Source organism: Grampus griseus (assembly GCF_964374135.1).
Source record: "Grampus griseus genome assembly, chromosome: 16".
Classification (NCBI taxonomy): domain Eukaryota; kingdom Metazoa; phylum Chordata; class Mammalia; order Artiodactyla; family Delphinidae; genus Grampus; species Grampus griseus.
In genome coordinates, this window is record NC_139010.1 from 61,946,949 (window position 1) to 61,962,475 (window position 15,527).

Sequence of the window (15,527 nt, forward strand, 5' to 3'; positions counted from 1 at the left end):
ATAACATTTCTGGTAATTTTATAAAATTAGAAATACCAGTAGTGGCTAAAAATAATTTTTTGTCTTTAAGACTTTCTATATTACTACTGTGAAAATAATTTTTGATCAAATTAAGACTTAATAAAATAGATCTTGAATATATTCTGAGCTAAAATCGTGTTCATTCTTGAATAAAAATCATTCGTGTTATTTTAGACATTTATTCATGCAGGACATTTTTATAATGACTAAGGCTAAACTCAATCAATTTGCTATTAAAAATATGCCACTAAGAGGAGACTCTACTTAAATTTCCTTATATAAGAGAGACAGAAATCATTTTAACCAAATGAAATTATTTTTAAAATGACTGATTTGGTCTTATGTTTCCCACCAGCAGTTTTACATTTGAACGAAAGCAGGAAATGTTTTCATCCTTAATCTTTCAACTTCAGCCTGTAGTATTGAAATCTGCTCAGCTTGTTCTTTTGAAATTTTTGTTAACTTTTGCTGTTGCATCATGTTTTCATATCGTTCTTTGGCAATCTTTTCACAAGTCAGTGTAGACCCTTATCCCAGAAATGAAGAAGAAGGAATTATTTGGATTATTATCTATACTTTTAAATACAGAAACAGCACTCAGAATCAATTAAACATATGGAACAAATACTGGTAGCTTTATAACCACTGTACAGATTTTAGGAATTATGATCACTTTTAAAGAAACTGACAGTTGATTAAAGAAAAAAAATCTTACCCACTGCATTACAGATGTCTTTTCTCTCTGAGACAGCCACCAGTTCTTCTCGTAAATTGCAGCTTAGGGTATAATTTGCTACATCTTTTTGATTGCTGTACCTTCTCAGTTTTTTAAGCAGCTTTTTGCAGCTTTCCACATTCTTTTTGTGGGTCTGAAATTTTTGTTCCCATGACACCCCACAGAAATAATTTTGAAAAAAATATATTTTATAAAGACATTATTCTTAAAATTTAAATACATTGTCATCAGTAGGACATCTTACCATCATATCCCTAGTACCTAGCATAATACCTGCACATAGTGGGTACTTAAATTATTTGTTGAAAGATAGAATGGTATGTTGATACACATTTTAGAAAAAAATTTGTATATTCTTAGAAATAAGAGAAGATTTAAAAAACACATAGCCTTGAGATTACTTTGTTTCCATCTTATGTATGTTAAACACTCAAAACTGAGCATTGTTAGGCAATTAGGGTAAAACAAAGCCTTTACAATGCAAAGGAAAGACTATCAACACTTCTACTACATAAATCTTACGTAACCTAATGTGAAACAGGAAATTCACCTACACTCTAATATCTCCCAAGGGGTTAATTCAAATGTTAAAAGAAGTGCTTCACAACCTAAATGACTGACAGATGAATGGATGAAGAAGATGGGGTACATACATACAATGGAATATTGCTCAGCCATTAAAAAGAATGAAATAATGCCATTTGTAGCAACATGGATGGACCTGGAGATTATCATACCAAGTGAAGTAAGTCAGACAGAGAAAGATAAATATAATATGATGTTGCTTATAGGCAGAATCTTAAAAAAATGATACAAATGAACTTATTTATAAAACAGAAACAGACTCCCAGACTTAGAGAACAAACTTATGGTTACTGGGGGAAGGGAGAGAGGGATAGATTGGGAGGTTGGGGTTGACATATACACACTGCTATATTTAAGATAGATAAGCAACAAGGACCTACTGTATAGCACAGGGAACTCTGCTCAATATTCTGCAATAACCTAAATGGGAAAAGAACTTGAAAAAGAATAGATACATGTATATGTATAACTGAATCACTTTGCTGTACACCTGAAACTAACACAACGCTGTTCATCAACTATACTCCAATATAAAATAAAAATTAAAAAAAAAAGAAGTGCTTCAGGCTACCACATTGGTTACAGTTACAAAGACACTATTTAGAGACCTCTAATTACATCCTGAATATCAGTATAAAAGAGCAAGATTTTGGTAGGTTCTATTTGAATTCATGATTTGCAAACTATTACTTTGTTCAAATCTTTCACAACTACTGGAATTATAATGATCAGTATCCTTGAGACCTACCTTATCTAAAACAGCAATGGTTTGCTCCATTACTCCAATCTGAATGGCAATCATAGTCTCATAGTTTGGTTCATTTAGGTACTTTAAGAGGGAAAAAAAAACCCACAATGTATGTAAGGATATTTTTCTCTATTTCTTTCAGTAGATAATTTTATAAAGATTATCTTAGTTTTGAAAGTTACTGTTTCTCATAAAAATTATCTATCCAAGTTAGGATTGACTTGACTTTAGTGTCATGCTATTTACTTATATTTGGCTATTGATACACTCATCTATATACTAATAGTTACAAATGCCTAGAGTTTATCTTCTCATTCATTCATTCACTTATTCAACTCACCAAATATTTATTGTGTCTCATTTGAGAGTGTCTCACTAAGTCCCATACTAACAATATCCCAGTTAAAGATACTGAGGGAGATAACAAAGATAGATAACATGACAGAGACTTCAAGATAGATAACATGACAGAGACTTCTCTTCAAAAAGAGAACGTGTAGTATGATTAGTTGCCAGAATGTATGTAAGGTGACATGCAAATTAAAAGGTGGTTTGAGTTGGGCCATGGTTTCTCTGAACTGGGGAAATCAAAAGGCTTTATGGATGAGGTGGCATTTAAACCAGACCTTGAAAAACAGATAGATTAGGGATGTGAAAAAAAAATGCGGAAAAATATTGCAGGTAGAAGAACCAGTATAAGCAAAGGCACAGAGGTAGAATCCTGGAATATAAAATCAGTTTGGTTTGAGAATACTGATGTGTAAGAGGAACAGTGGGAATGAATTTCAAAAGATAATTTGAAGGACACTGAACGCCACTTAAGGATTTCAGAATTCATGTGCCAGGTAAGAAGAGGAACTTTAAAATGTTTGAGCAGAGTAGTAATGTTATTAGACCTGAATAGGAATGTGACAGCAGTATACGGTATAATTAGAAGAGAAAAACCCAAGGTCAAGAGACTAGTTAGGAGATTATTATAAAATACTCTAAACCATTGAAAAGGAAGGACTGAAGCAAGGTAAAGGCAGTGGGCATAGAGAATGAGGGAGTAAATGGATAAACTAGTCAAGACTTGGAAGACAAGGGAAAGAGAGGAATCAAAGAGGACAACAACTTTAACCCTGAGTGAATGGCTGAAAGAACAGAAATAAGCAAAATAAGAAGAGGAGCTGTTGGGAAGTAGGAAATACAGAAATAGAGCTTGAGAAAGGTCAGGTTCAGAGAGCTTAGATTGGAATTGGAATTTAATTGGAGTCCAGAAAGCTTGGATGAGTCTTAGCAGTGATCATGAAAGTCAGAAAAAGAGAAATCATCAAAGGAGAGGGCATGGAAAGAAACACAGAGCTGGGGGCAGAATCTTAAAAATAGCTATACTTAAGAGAAACAAAAGAGAAATGAGGAGAAGAGGCAGAGTGGTCTGACATGTTGGAAGAAATACAGGAGAAAACAGGGATGATTAAAGCCAAAACAATGGGCAATTAAGAATGAAGATGGATGGACTTCCCTGGCGGTCCAGTGGTTAACACTCCGCGCTTCCACTGCAGGTTCGATCCCTGGTCAGGGAACTAAGATCCCACATGCCACACGGCCCAAAAAAAAAAGAAGATGGACAAATGCTACAGGGATGGTTATGACTGGGAAAGGGACCACGAGATTTGACAATTAGGAAATTCTTGGTGAGCTGCAAAACAGAACTATACTACTGAATGGGTCACAAAGAACCAGAGGCAGCAAATGTAAACTACCAGAAGAAACAGACAGAATTCATAGTCACATTATGAACTACTTCTGGCATAGAACATGCTTGACGTCACAGAGGCTTCTTATTCAATACTGGTTGAATGAATGAATACATTAATGAATGAAATTAAAATTATATAGTGGGGGGCAGGGAGAACTTACCTTTTGACGATCTCTTGAAAAAAACAGCATCTGAATATCCCGAGCCTTCTGATTTAGATCCTCCATTTCCATCTCCATTTTCTTATGTTCCCACTCGATCTGAAATATTCCTTTGTGGACTTCTTTACTTTCCATCATGCTAGCAACTTTCTTTTGTCCTTGAGTCTTAAAGAAAAAGTACATTCCGATATTCATATAATACGATTCTGCATACAGGATACAGAATATTTGAAGCTGAATGCTTTTCTTAGAAAATGCTTGGAATGCAGAGATAATTCTATCCTCTTTCTTAAAATGTAGTAGATATTAAAAAATTACTTGATGGGCACAATCTGATCACTATAAAGCATGGTAGTTACTGAACAGAAGGGATTGTAAGATACATTTGAATGGCATAGCCAATTTACTTTTATGTCAGTGATTAGGCAGGAACTCCTCTTGACATCACCGATCTACCAATCTGTATGTGTTTATACCCCTAGTCTGCCCTGCTTCTTGACACTATAGATAAAGGATTGTAATTTAATGCAGCTAGGCACAGCAGTATCTTGTTGGTAGCTAGTGGAAAAGCAAAAAAATTCAGTGGGTTAAATATGATATTTAAACACCTAGATATTTTGTACTTCATTTCAAATTGCCTACATGAAGTTCAGGAATATTTTCATGGAGTTGTTCTCCCAGATTGCTAACAGTGAAACTACTATGTCTCTAAAATAAATTTGTATGTGAGTTCCATCAGTTAATGTTTTATATTTTTCCTCCCTTCTCCTTCAAGAACTTAGCTTTTTCAAGTTCATGCCACTAGACTATACCAACTGCTACTCTTTCTAAAAATTATTTTCATCTTTTGGTCACTGCTTGGGCTCAGTTCCTTGAATTTCCCACTTTCAATGCTCTCTTCTCTATCCTGCTCAGCCACCCAGCTCCCATGATCATACCCTTGATCTTGTCATCGCCAGTTCCAAAATCTTAAGGTCAAGCATTTCTCTGGAGCAGTATTTCCCAAATGTGGGAAATATTGCCCCACCAGGGGACATTCAACTATGTCTGGGGACATTTCTGGCTGACATAACTGTAGGGGGGCATTGCTACTGGCATCTAGTGGGTAGAGGCCAGGGAGGCTGCTAAACTTCACGCAATACGCAGGACATCTCTCCCCGACAAATAATCATCCAGCTCAAAATGTCAGTAGTGCTGAGGTTGAGAAACACTTCTGTCAAACTACCACATCTCCTCTCTCCTTTCCTTTCAGTCAACTTTGTCATAAGATTTATTTTATAGTCCTGGTCTCAACTTCCTCACTTCATATTGTTTCTTCAGCCATCAGCAATTGAGCTCCTGCCCCAACCCTCCACTAAGACTGCTCTTGTCAAGTAACTGACGTAGTGCATGGTTCCCTCCTCCTCCGAACTGTTTCTCTCATGGTTTCGAGGTTCCCTTCTATCTCACTGGCAGCTCCTTCTCAGTCTCCTCACTTAACTCCTTCTCTGCTAGATCTTTCAGAATTGGACTTCGGGTGTTGGCCCAAATGCCCTCCTCCTATCTACCCACTTCCTACGTGGTCTCAAGCAATCTTGTGGCATAAATTATCTATATGCAGATATCTATATGTAATAGTCCATATGTAGTTAAATATATGTGATCTACATATAGAATACTCCTAAATATGTATCTCAACCCTGAATTCTGGCTATTAGATATTTCCACTGGGTGTTCTATAGGTATCTCAAATTTAACAAAAGCCAACATTCTTCATCCTATGTCCCCAGCCAAGGCTACATCTCCTCAGTCTTTCTCATGTCAGTGAATGACACCATCACCTTCTCAGTTGCTCAAAAGCCAAAATATTAAGATTTATTCTTGATCCCTCTCTTTACCTGACCCTTCACATTCAGTCCATCAACAAATCTGATGGTTGTTGCTCTTACCCTAACAACAAAAATTGAAGAAGAATTAAAAACTTCCTGAGATAAACAAAAACTGAGGGAGTCCATCGTTACTAGACTGCTCTACAAGAATTGCTAAAGGGAGTCCTTCAAGCTGAAATAAAAAGCAAGTAGATAGTAACTCAAAGCCAGAAGAAATAAATAAAAAACAACCTAAATAAAAAATGTAACTACACAGGTAAATATAAAAGCCAGTATTCTTGTATTTTTGTTTGTAAGTACTCTATTTTTCCTGTGTGGTTTAAAAGAAAAATGCATAAAATAATAATTAAAAATCTATGTTAATGGACACACAGTATATAAAGATGTAATTCATGATAATAATAACATACTGGGGGAGAAACAGAGCTCCATGGAAGCAGAGATTTGCATACTACTGAAACTAAGTTGGTGTTAATTTGAACTAGTCTGTTATAAAATTAAGATGTCAATTGTAATTCCCAGGGGTAACCACTAAGAAAGCATACGGAAAAGGAAAGGTATAGGGAAAAGGAAAAGAGAAGGGGATCAGAATGGTACTCTGCAAAAAACCCCAATTATCTACTAAAGAAAGCAATAATGGAGGGACTGAACAACCACAAAATATGACATGCAGAAAACAAATACCAAAATGACAGCAGTAAGTTCTTCTTTACCAGTAATTACGTTCAATGTAAATGCATTAAAGCCTACAATTAAAAGGCAAAGATAGACACAATGGATTAAAAAAAGATCCAATAATATTCTGTCTAGAAGAGACTCACTTTAGATCCAATGACACAAGTAGCTCAAAGGTGAAAGGATGGAAAGATATCTTCCATGCAAACTGTAACCAAAAAACAGCTGGAACAGTTATACTAACATCAGACAAAATAAACTTTAACACAAAAATTGTCTTTTATATGCTGATAGAAGGCCAATCCTTCAAGAATATATAACAATTATAAACATATATGCACCTAAAAACAGTTTCAAAATATATGAAGCAAAAATTGACAGAACTGAAGGAGAAATAGACATTTTAATAACCATAATTGGAGACTTCAATATTTTACTTCCACTAATGGATAGAACAAGTATAGATCAATATAGATCAATATAGAAATAGAGGATTTGAACACTATAAATTAATTAGACATAAGAGACATATACAGAATTCATCTCTCAATAACAGCAGAATACACATTATTTGCAGGTGCAAATGGAACATTCTCAAATACAGATCACATGTTAGGCCATAAAATGAATCCTAATACATGTTAAAAGATGGAAATCATACAAAGTATCTGCTCTGACCACAAGGGAATGAAACTAGAAATCAATAACAGAAAGAAAACTGGAATATTTACAAATATGTGGAAATTCAACACCACATTATTAAATAATCAGTGAGGTCAAAAGAGAAATAAGGGATATTAGAAAATACTTTAAAATGAATGTAAGTGAAAATGTAACATACCAGAACTTATACAAATCCTTCTCAAACACTTAACAAAAAATTGAAAAGGAGGGAATATTTCCAAACATTTTATGAGGCCAACATTACCCTGTTTGATTATCAAAGCCAAAGACACCACAAGAAGAGAAAATTACAGGTCAATATCCTTGATGAACATGGATGCCAAAATCATGAACAAAATATTAGCAAACCAAAGTCAACAGTACATTAAAAGGATCACACACACACACACACAAACACACACACACTCCTAGACATATGTTCAAACTGCTGAAAACCAAAGATAAAGAGAAAAATCTCAAAGGCAGACACATTATTTTAAGAGGAACAAAGATTAAAAAAATATAGTAGGCATCTTGTCAGAAGTTCCGTAAGCCAGAAGAAGATGAACACTTTTAAAGTGAAAAGAATGAGAGGGAGAAAGAAAGAACCGGTCAATCCAGGGAACCCAGCAAAATATCTTTCAGTAATAGAGGTGAATCAATTTCAGACAAGGAAAAACAGAGAGAATTTATTACCGACAGCCTTGCACTTCAGTTGTTAAAAGAAGTTTTTAAAGTAGAAGGTATATAATACAAGACAGAAACTTCAATCTATACAAAGAAAGATCTCTTGAAATAGTGAAATTGGAGGGGAATAGAAAATGCTTTTTTCTTATTTTCATCACTCTAAAAGATAACTATCTATAGCAACAATAATAACAATATATTGTGGGTTAAGAGCATTTATAAAAGTAATATGTATAGCAACATTAGCACATAATTCCCAAATAGCACAAAATCCTCAAATATTTGGAAATTAAATAACACACTTCTAAATAACCCATAGTAACTTCTAATAGGAAGTTACAAGGGAAATTAGATAATATTTTAAATGGAAAGAAAATAAAAATACAAAATTTCAAAATTTGCAGAATGCAGCTAAAATAGTGCTTAGAAGGCAATTTATAACATTAAATGTTTATATCAGAAAACAAGCAAGGTCTGAAATCAATTTTCTAAGCTTATCAAACTTATCATTAGGTGAGGAGATTGACTCTAACAAAATAATAGTATGTATATTAGGATGAACATTTAACTCCGTGGTCCTGAACTTCTTTTACCTTAGAATTACCTGGCAGGCTTTAAAAAAATGTCCATGCTTAGGGGTGGGGTCTGGACACATTTGTAAACTTGTTCAGGTGATTCTAACGTAGAGTGAGAGTTAGCAACCACTGGTTCAACTGAATGAGAATGATTTACCATAGAAATGGGAGAATATGAAAAATATTTGGTACAGCAGGTGATATGTTGGTTTTTTTCTCCTTAAAGCATGAGAATTACCCGAATCACAGAATTCAAGTCTTCAACTATGTTCTTGTTGATGAGGATTGCATCAGAATAATCCAGCAGTAACTGGAAATTCTCCAGTTCTACTTGCCCTTGTTTAAGGAGGATTTGGATTGTCAAATTCAACTGGAATTTCACTTTGTCTTCCTGTAATCTAAATTGAAAAAAACTTTAAAGTAAGTAGTTGTAATACATTTATATTCCAAATTTCATCTATCATCTGATATATAAATTTGATAAAATATATCTGATATAAAAATTGAATATAAAATTCAAACTTAATTTTCCTTAAGTTGAAGGAAAACATGCTGGAGATTAATGTGGAAAATATTTTCCCAATGACAAGCTTTCCTAGAGGTCTCTATGATACCTCTTCTTACTGATGTGGAATTACACTTGGGCTGCTCAAAGAATGGTATGGACAGAAACACATTCATAAGGTTTTACTTCATGATTAAGAAAAGATTAATATGGTTTTGAATGTAAGTGGAAAAAACAGAGATGCTACCAAATAACAAATCTGTTAAAGTTCTGACTTTGTGTATTGATCTCTGATATTATATTAACAACGTTTAATCTGCATACTACTTATCAAATCTATTTTTAGGTAATTCATATTCCTACTTATCACCTAGATCTGAAAATGATGTTTAATGATGAATTTGGGAACATCAGAGAAGTATTTATCCATGTGGCTGTAAATATGGCCAAAAGTGAAGCAAGGACTTAAAACAGTATCCCAATTACTCTGGAAAATACAACAAGCTCCCTTGAAGAAAAAATATTAGCTGCTTAGGCATCTACATGGAAATTTCTTGGATATCTACTTAATTTTCCACACAGTTTGCTGGTGTGGCTTGAGCTTAAAAGTACTTACCAGCAGAAACATGTTCTTTCTGTGGAACACGTGTGGAAGGAGATTAAAATAAAAGATTTTCCCCAAGTTTGCCTATTTGATTAAGTCACAGGAATGTGAGGTATAGTATAGGGAATATAGTCAATAAAATTGTCACAACTTTGGGCTTCCCTGGTAGTGCAGTGGTTGAGAGTCCGCCTGCTGATGCAGGGGACAAGGGCTCATGCCCCGGTCTGGGAGGATCCCACATGCCACGGAGCAGCTAGGCCCGTAAGCCATGGCCGCTGGGCCTGCGCATCTGGAGCCTGTGCTCTGCAACGGGAGAGGCCACAATGGTGAGAGGCCTGCGTACCGCAAAAAAAAAAAAAAAAATTGTCATAACTTTGTGTGATGATAGATGGTAACGACTTATCATGGAGATCGTTGAGTAATGTATAGGAATATCAAATCACTATGTTGCGCATCTGAAACTAATTTTGTAAGTCAATTATGCTTCAAATTTTAAAAAAGGGAAAAACAGAAATTGAAGAGTAAAAAAAAACTGGACCATTTGCAGTAAGAACAGTGGAGCATGTAGGCAAATTTCATTCTGAAATAAGGTCTTATGTAACAAAATGCACTTTCTCAAGGAGAAGTTATAAAGCCATGAATATAGGTAAGCCAGTGCCAGCTGAAAACCAGTGAGTCAGCATTCTCTCCCCATGATAACACAACCTAATTTAGCCCTAGATTTTGAATAAATGAACATGAATGAAAGGTTCAAATTACAGGGTGAGCTCACGGAGTACTTTTTCAATTTCATGTTGCACCTTCTCATCATCCTCAGTTCTCCTCTGGAGGAAAGCCACCATTTCTATTAAGCCAGCTGCTTTCTGCTTTACCTGAAGAAACCAAACCACCAACATCTCAGAACATACGGAGCTTTAGAAATAAAAGCAAACTAATTTTAAAGAACTTTAAAAAACATACATTTTTTAACTTTGTTACAAAACCTTAACAAGTCCAACTTTCTAAGAAATAAACCAAAATTTAAATCCTGCCATTATGTAATATAAGAAACCCAAAACTTACATGGTACATCCCATGAATAATTAGAAAAGTATCAAATTTGCTTCTCACTGAAAGACAATACGCAAGCAACTAGAATTTTTCTTATATCTTATCATCTTAGATAAAGTTTTACAATCATAGATAGTTTAACAAAAATATGACAGCCTGACGCATGCGGCACACAATTTAGGTAATCTGGTGGCAGGGCCAGGGGGCAAGGTGTGGTCAAGAAGCAGCAAGAGGAAGAAGTCTCTTCCTAATTAAACACACTCTCAAATTGCTACCCTTTGTTACATTAACAAAATATTCTAGCAAAACTATAAAGCTGATTCTGGTGAAATATAATTCTTCTATGCAAAAAGGGATGAGGACTACTCAGGACCAGAGCAGACAGGAGAAGTTGTATCTACAACAGTGTTGTCCAAGAGAAATGTCATGTGAGCCATCGATGCGAGCCACATGTGTAATTTTAAATTTTGTAGGAGCCACATTATACACGTGAAATGAAACAGGTGAAATTAATTTTATTATCTTATTTAATACAATATATCCGAAACGTTATCATTTCAACCTGTAAAGAATATAAAAAATATTAAGACACTTTCCCTTCTTTTTTTCATGCTAAGTCTTCTAAATCTGTGTGTATTTTCCAGTTACAGTATGTCTCAATTAGGACTGTCCACATTTATTTCAAGTAAAAAATAACCCCGTGTGGCTAGTGGCCGTCAACTTGGGCCTACAAGTACTTAGCCTTCAATAGGACTGAGGTTAATATTTTATTTCTTTATCATTATTATTAATATTACTATTACCCTAGTGCGAAAACCTAAATAACTAGCCTTTCTAGAAGCACTGACCACCGTAAACTATATATTTGATACTAGTACACTAAATGAAATGAAATAAAATAATAAAATGTTATTATATACTTTCTGTTCATTTTCCACTTTCGCTCGTCTGGTCATGCAGAAATGTTCCCAGACGGAGGGGTCCAAGCCTTGTGGCATGTTATTAATACTGTCCAAGTCATCCATGGCTTTCATTAACTGGGCAAAGGCATCCTTATTCAATTTCCCAGATCCTGGTCGCTCTCCAAAAGGCACAAGACTGGTCGTATCTGAGTGCACTTTTTGTTTGTGAATCCTGGTATTACCAATAAAAGCCCATCAACCTTTCACATTCTCACATACAAAAAAAAAAAAAAAATCACTGTTAAATTAACGTAACCCTTAGCAGAGGTGTGATACTGCAAGACAGTTTCCTGTGGCTAGTGGGTGGATTACCCCAAAGAGAAAAGCACCCACTTGGACCTTCTTCCATCCCCTCTGGATCCCCAGACATGACCTCGGCTGGACTATAGATGTCCCCAGTTTCTGTCAGCAGTGGCAGTTTTACCTGCACGAGAAAATGTCTCCCTTCTGGGCATTTTAAGCAGGTAAGTAAATGCCTGAGGGAAGTGTGGATGTCCCCTGGTTCTGCCCCATACATCCTCTGCTGGTATCCTTGTTGCAGGTGAGTAGCCTGGAGAATGTTCAGCTATATGTGCAACTGGAGAAGTGCCTCTTTTTATCTACATTAATGGATTATTTTTGTTTCCCTGGCCTGCAGCTGGGAAGAGAAGGGTACAGAGATTTGTACCAGGCACTCACTCTCAAGGTGCTTTACAATACGCCGTGAAGTTACTATTGTTATCCTCTTTTTCTAGATGAAGGAAGCGAGGCTCTGAGAGAAGTGACTGGCCAAGGCCATAGGTCTGATAGATGTGGAGTTAGGATTTAAAGCTAATTCTGTTGGACAATAGAGTTTATGCTTTTTCCACTGCTGCCTCCCAGTATATGGGAGGTCTCACTTCTTTCTTCACAGGCTTATGTAACTCACTCCTTTAAAAATAGGGAAAAAAAGACATAAGGCTTACTCTAGACTGAATTCCTCAGGTTGCATGTAACCTGTCAAAGGTGAGAGAATGAGTTTGCATCTCAGACACAAATGAGCCTATATCTTTGTGACAAACTCCATGATTCCTACATTATGTCTGATTAAAAATTATGGAAATCTGAATTGATAAAAATTTGGAAATCTGTGAAATGTAGTTCTAATGCTACTCTCGGTATAAAAATCAGATATTTTAGAACTCTTCGGATAATGGTTATTTTCAATCATTTATACTGGCATTTTTCAAACTTTATCTTGAACACAAATCACATGAGATGCTCCGAGGAAAGGGTACTTGTGGTCGAATAAGTCTGGAAAACATTTCCTACTCTATTTCTAATACTTGGGGATGCAAAGGCTACAAAAAGTTCTGAAATGTTCTTCAGTAAAGAAAATCTTTTATCTTTTTCAGCCCAGTATTTCCTTAAACTTATTTTGTCCTGGAAGACTTTTATGTGTAATTCCAATTAATACTGCAAGGGACTCATACTTGCTGGAACACATCTTGGGAAAAACAGTTTATAAATCTGTCTGCCATTTGCGTCTTACAAGGAGCTACTTTCATGTATAAAATAGAACCTATAATAGCACTATGATTACTTAGATACTTAACTATTTTTAAATAGTAAAAAAGAAATCCTTAGTCTTCATTGCCTACTGTAAGATATAAGAATGATCTTTAACAAACTGAGTTATGATCAAGACACTTGAACATTTTCACATAAAAGATGTTACACTGAATATTACAAACTAATCGGGAGAAAAAGCTGACATCTAATAATGCTTACAAATTTTTTTCTCAAAAACATGATAACAAAGAGGAAACAAACCTTGGTCGGCGTTTAAAAAGTTTGTAGAGTATATCCACCTGATGACTGGGAATTTCAGAAAATTCCTTTTTAAAGCTGCGATCTAGAACCTAAGGGAAAACATATCATTGACAGGATTGTAACTTTGTTCAGAAGGCTTTTATTTGTTGACAATACTCTTTAACATATAGGTTGTGTCACTTTGATTTTAAAAATCCATGAAAACTTGGTTTATAACCTTGTTAGAGGGTGACCACTCACTGTGCAAGGATTTAACAAAGATTTACTTTGAACAAGAAGCACCTCAGTAAATTTAAAACATTACTTCATATAAGAGGTCTTAGAAATCATTCAGAACTGAAGTTTCACAAAATGATATTTACCTGTAAAACATGCAAGTTACCTCTATTTTATTCCATTCCGTTCTATTCTATTCTTCAGTTTGCTTTTCTATCCTGTTCTTCTCCATTATAAATCTGCTGATCATAGCCTACTAAATTGATTTCATAACCAACTAATGGGGCTTGCAACCTGAAGTTCAAAAACCTCCAAAGTCTAACTGTGCTCTCTCTTTTTTGTACAAGAGAGAGCTTGAACAAGAGAAGTTTACAAAAATTTATTTTACACAGTGATTTTTAGAAATACACAGTGGCATAGAATGAAGTACACCCGTAACTGTGATTACAGTAGGAGAAAAATCTGTGAGGAAATTAAATTATATCCCTCTTAATCTTCCCCAAATCCAGGCAGCATCAACTCTATTGCATTAGCAAGTGGGTGAGACAACAGCTCTCACTTTGTCTTCCGCCAGTAAGTTGTCGTAGTGTTCCTTGTACATATCGTGGTCTTCTCTAGATTTCCGGATGGCCTCTGTAGTCTGGCTCTATAATAACATCGGGAATAGAAGATTGGAACTGGAGATCTTTCAGGATAAACAAAAATACTGGGGATACTGAAAAGAACAAGGAATTCCCTAGTACAAGATAAATGTGAAGTGAAGTATCGATTACAGATAACATTCACAGAAGAAAGCAAACTGACTGGAGACTGAAAGGACAAACATCCACTCACCTGTTTCAAAGGGTAGCCAGCTGTGTATGCGAGTGTGTAAGTGACTAGGGAGCACACTACACTCTTGGCAGGGCAGTATGGATGATGAAATTGCACAGGCTTGGGAGTTGCATGGACCTTGGTTCTGAGAGACTGAATATATAAATGGACAACAGCCAGACCGTATATAAAGATAGAGCCCTCACTCATAACCTACAACCAGCCAGGAAGGGAAACCACAGCCTCTGCAGCGATCGGCCCTAAACCGCCAGGACTTGGTCAATAACTTTCAGCTTTCCTAATTTTTGCCACCATTTTCAACTTAGGACCAACCAGAGAAAGCCAAAGCTCCTTCCTAAACCAAGCACATAGGTTGCCAAGCTTCTAATTAACTTGCTCCAGGCTTCTCCATGCCAACAACTTCGAATCAGGGAATAGCTGAAGCCCTCTCTTCTATTCATTATAAAGCTTTCTCATCCCCTGCCTGCCTTTGAGTGTCTGCCAAACACAAGTGATGGTGGCTGATTCCCTTACTATACCAAGCTCTGAATAAATAGTCTGCTTATTCTCATTTGGAGGGTCTTTATTTATACCTACAGTTCCAGTTTCTGGTATGTCACACACTAGTGAGTGACTTAGCCTGTTACCAGTCTCTCTGAGATGGACTCCTCATCTACAAAAGAAATCCCGTACTCTGTAGGGTTGTTATGAGTAGGGTTGTATTTAGCAGGTGTTTTGCATATGCTCTTTAACAGACTCTTGGCAACAATAACTACATATGTCATTTGATACTTTATATCATTCATAAATGTCATTTATTAATACTAATAAAAGCTGACATCTTTTGAAAATTATCATGTGACGTGTATTTTGTATTCATTGTCTCTTTAATGAAACATATCTATTCATGCTCCTATTTGAGCTTTTCAAAATATGACAGCTTTTCATTCTATAAGCTAACCCATTACTTATATATTTAGTGAAACTTAGGGTGCCAAAAGGTCCAGAGAGAACAATATTCCCTAGAGAAGAGCTTGAAAATAGCTTTAAAGGTTATGTGTCTTGTCCAAGGTCCCATAGCTAGTCAGTGGTTAAAAGTGGGCCCCTTCAACCATGAAGCCACATG

General features: G+C 35.6%; 1 protein-coding gene across 1 annotated transcript in view; it reads right to left on the minus strand.

Moving 5' to 3' along the window:
• Positions 1-381: 381 nt before the first annotated feature.
• CFAP43 (cilia and flagella associated protein 43) overlaps positions 382-15,527 on the minus strand; it is a gene marked incomplete at both ends in the record, with an annotated part of 98,914 nt that continues 83,768 nt past the window's right edge. The window contains 9 exons of the mRNA XM_082673472.1: positions 382-548; positions 737-890; positions 2,091-2,171; positions 3,993-4,157; positions 8,699-8,858; positions 10,329-10,441; positions 11,540-11,753; positions 13,373-13,461; positions 14,148-14,234. Of these exons, the coding sequence (XP_082529598.1) occupies positions 382-548; positions 737-890; positions 2,091-2,171; positions 3,993-4,157; positions 8,699-8,858; positions 10,329-10,441; positions 11,540-11,753; positions 13,373-13,461; positions 14,148-14,234 (1,230 nt within the window). The remainder of the gene's footprint in view (positions 549-736; positions 891-2,090; positions 2,172-3,992; positions 4,158-8,698; positions 8,859-10,328; positions 10,442-11,539; positions 11,754-13,372; positions 13,462-14,147; positions 14,235-15,527) is intronic.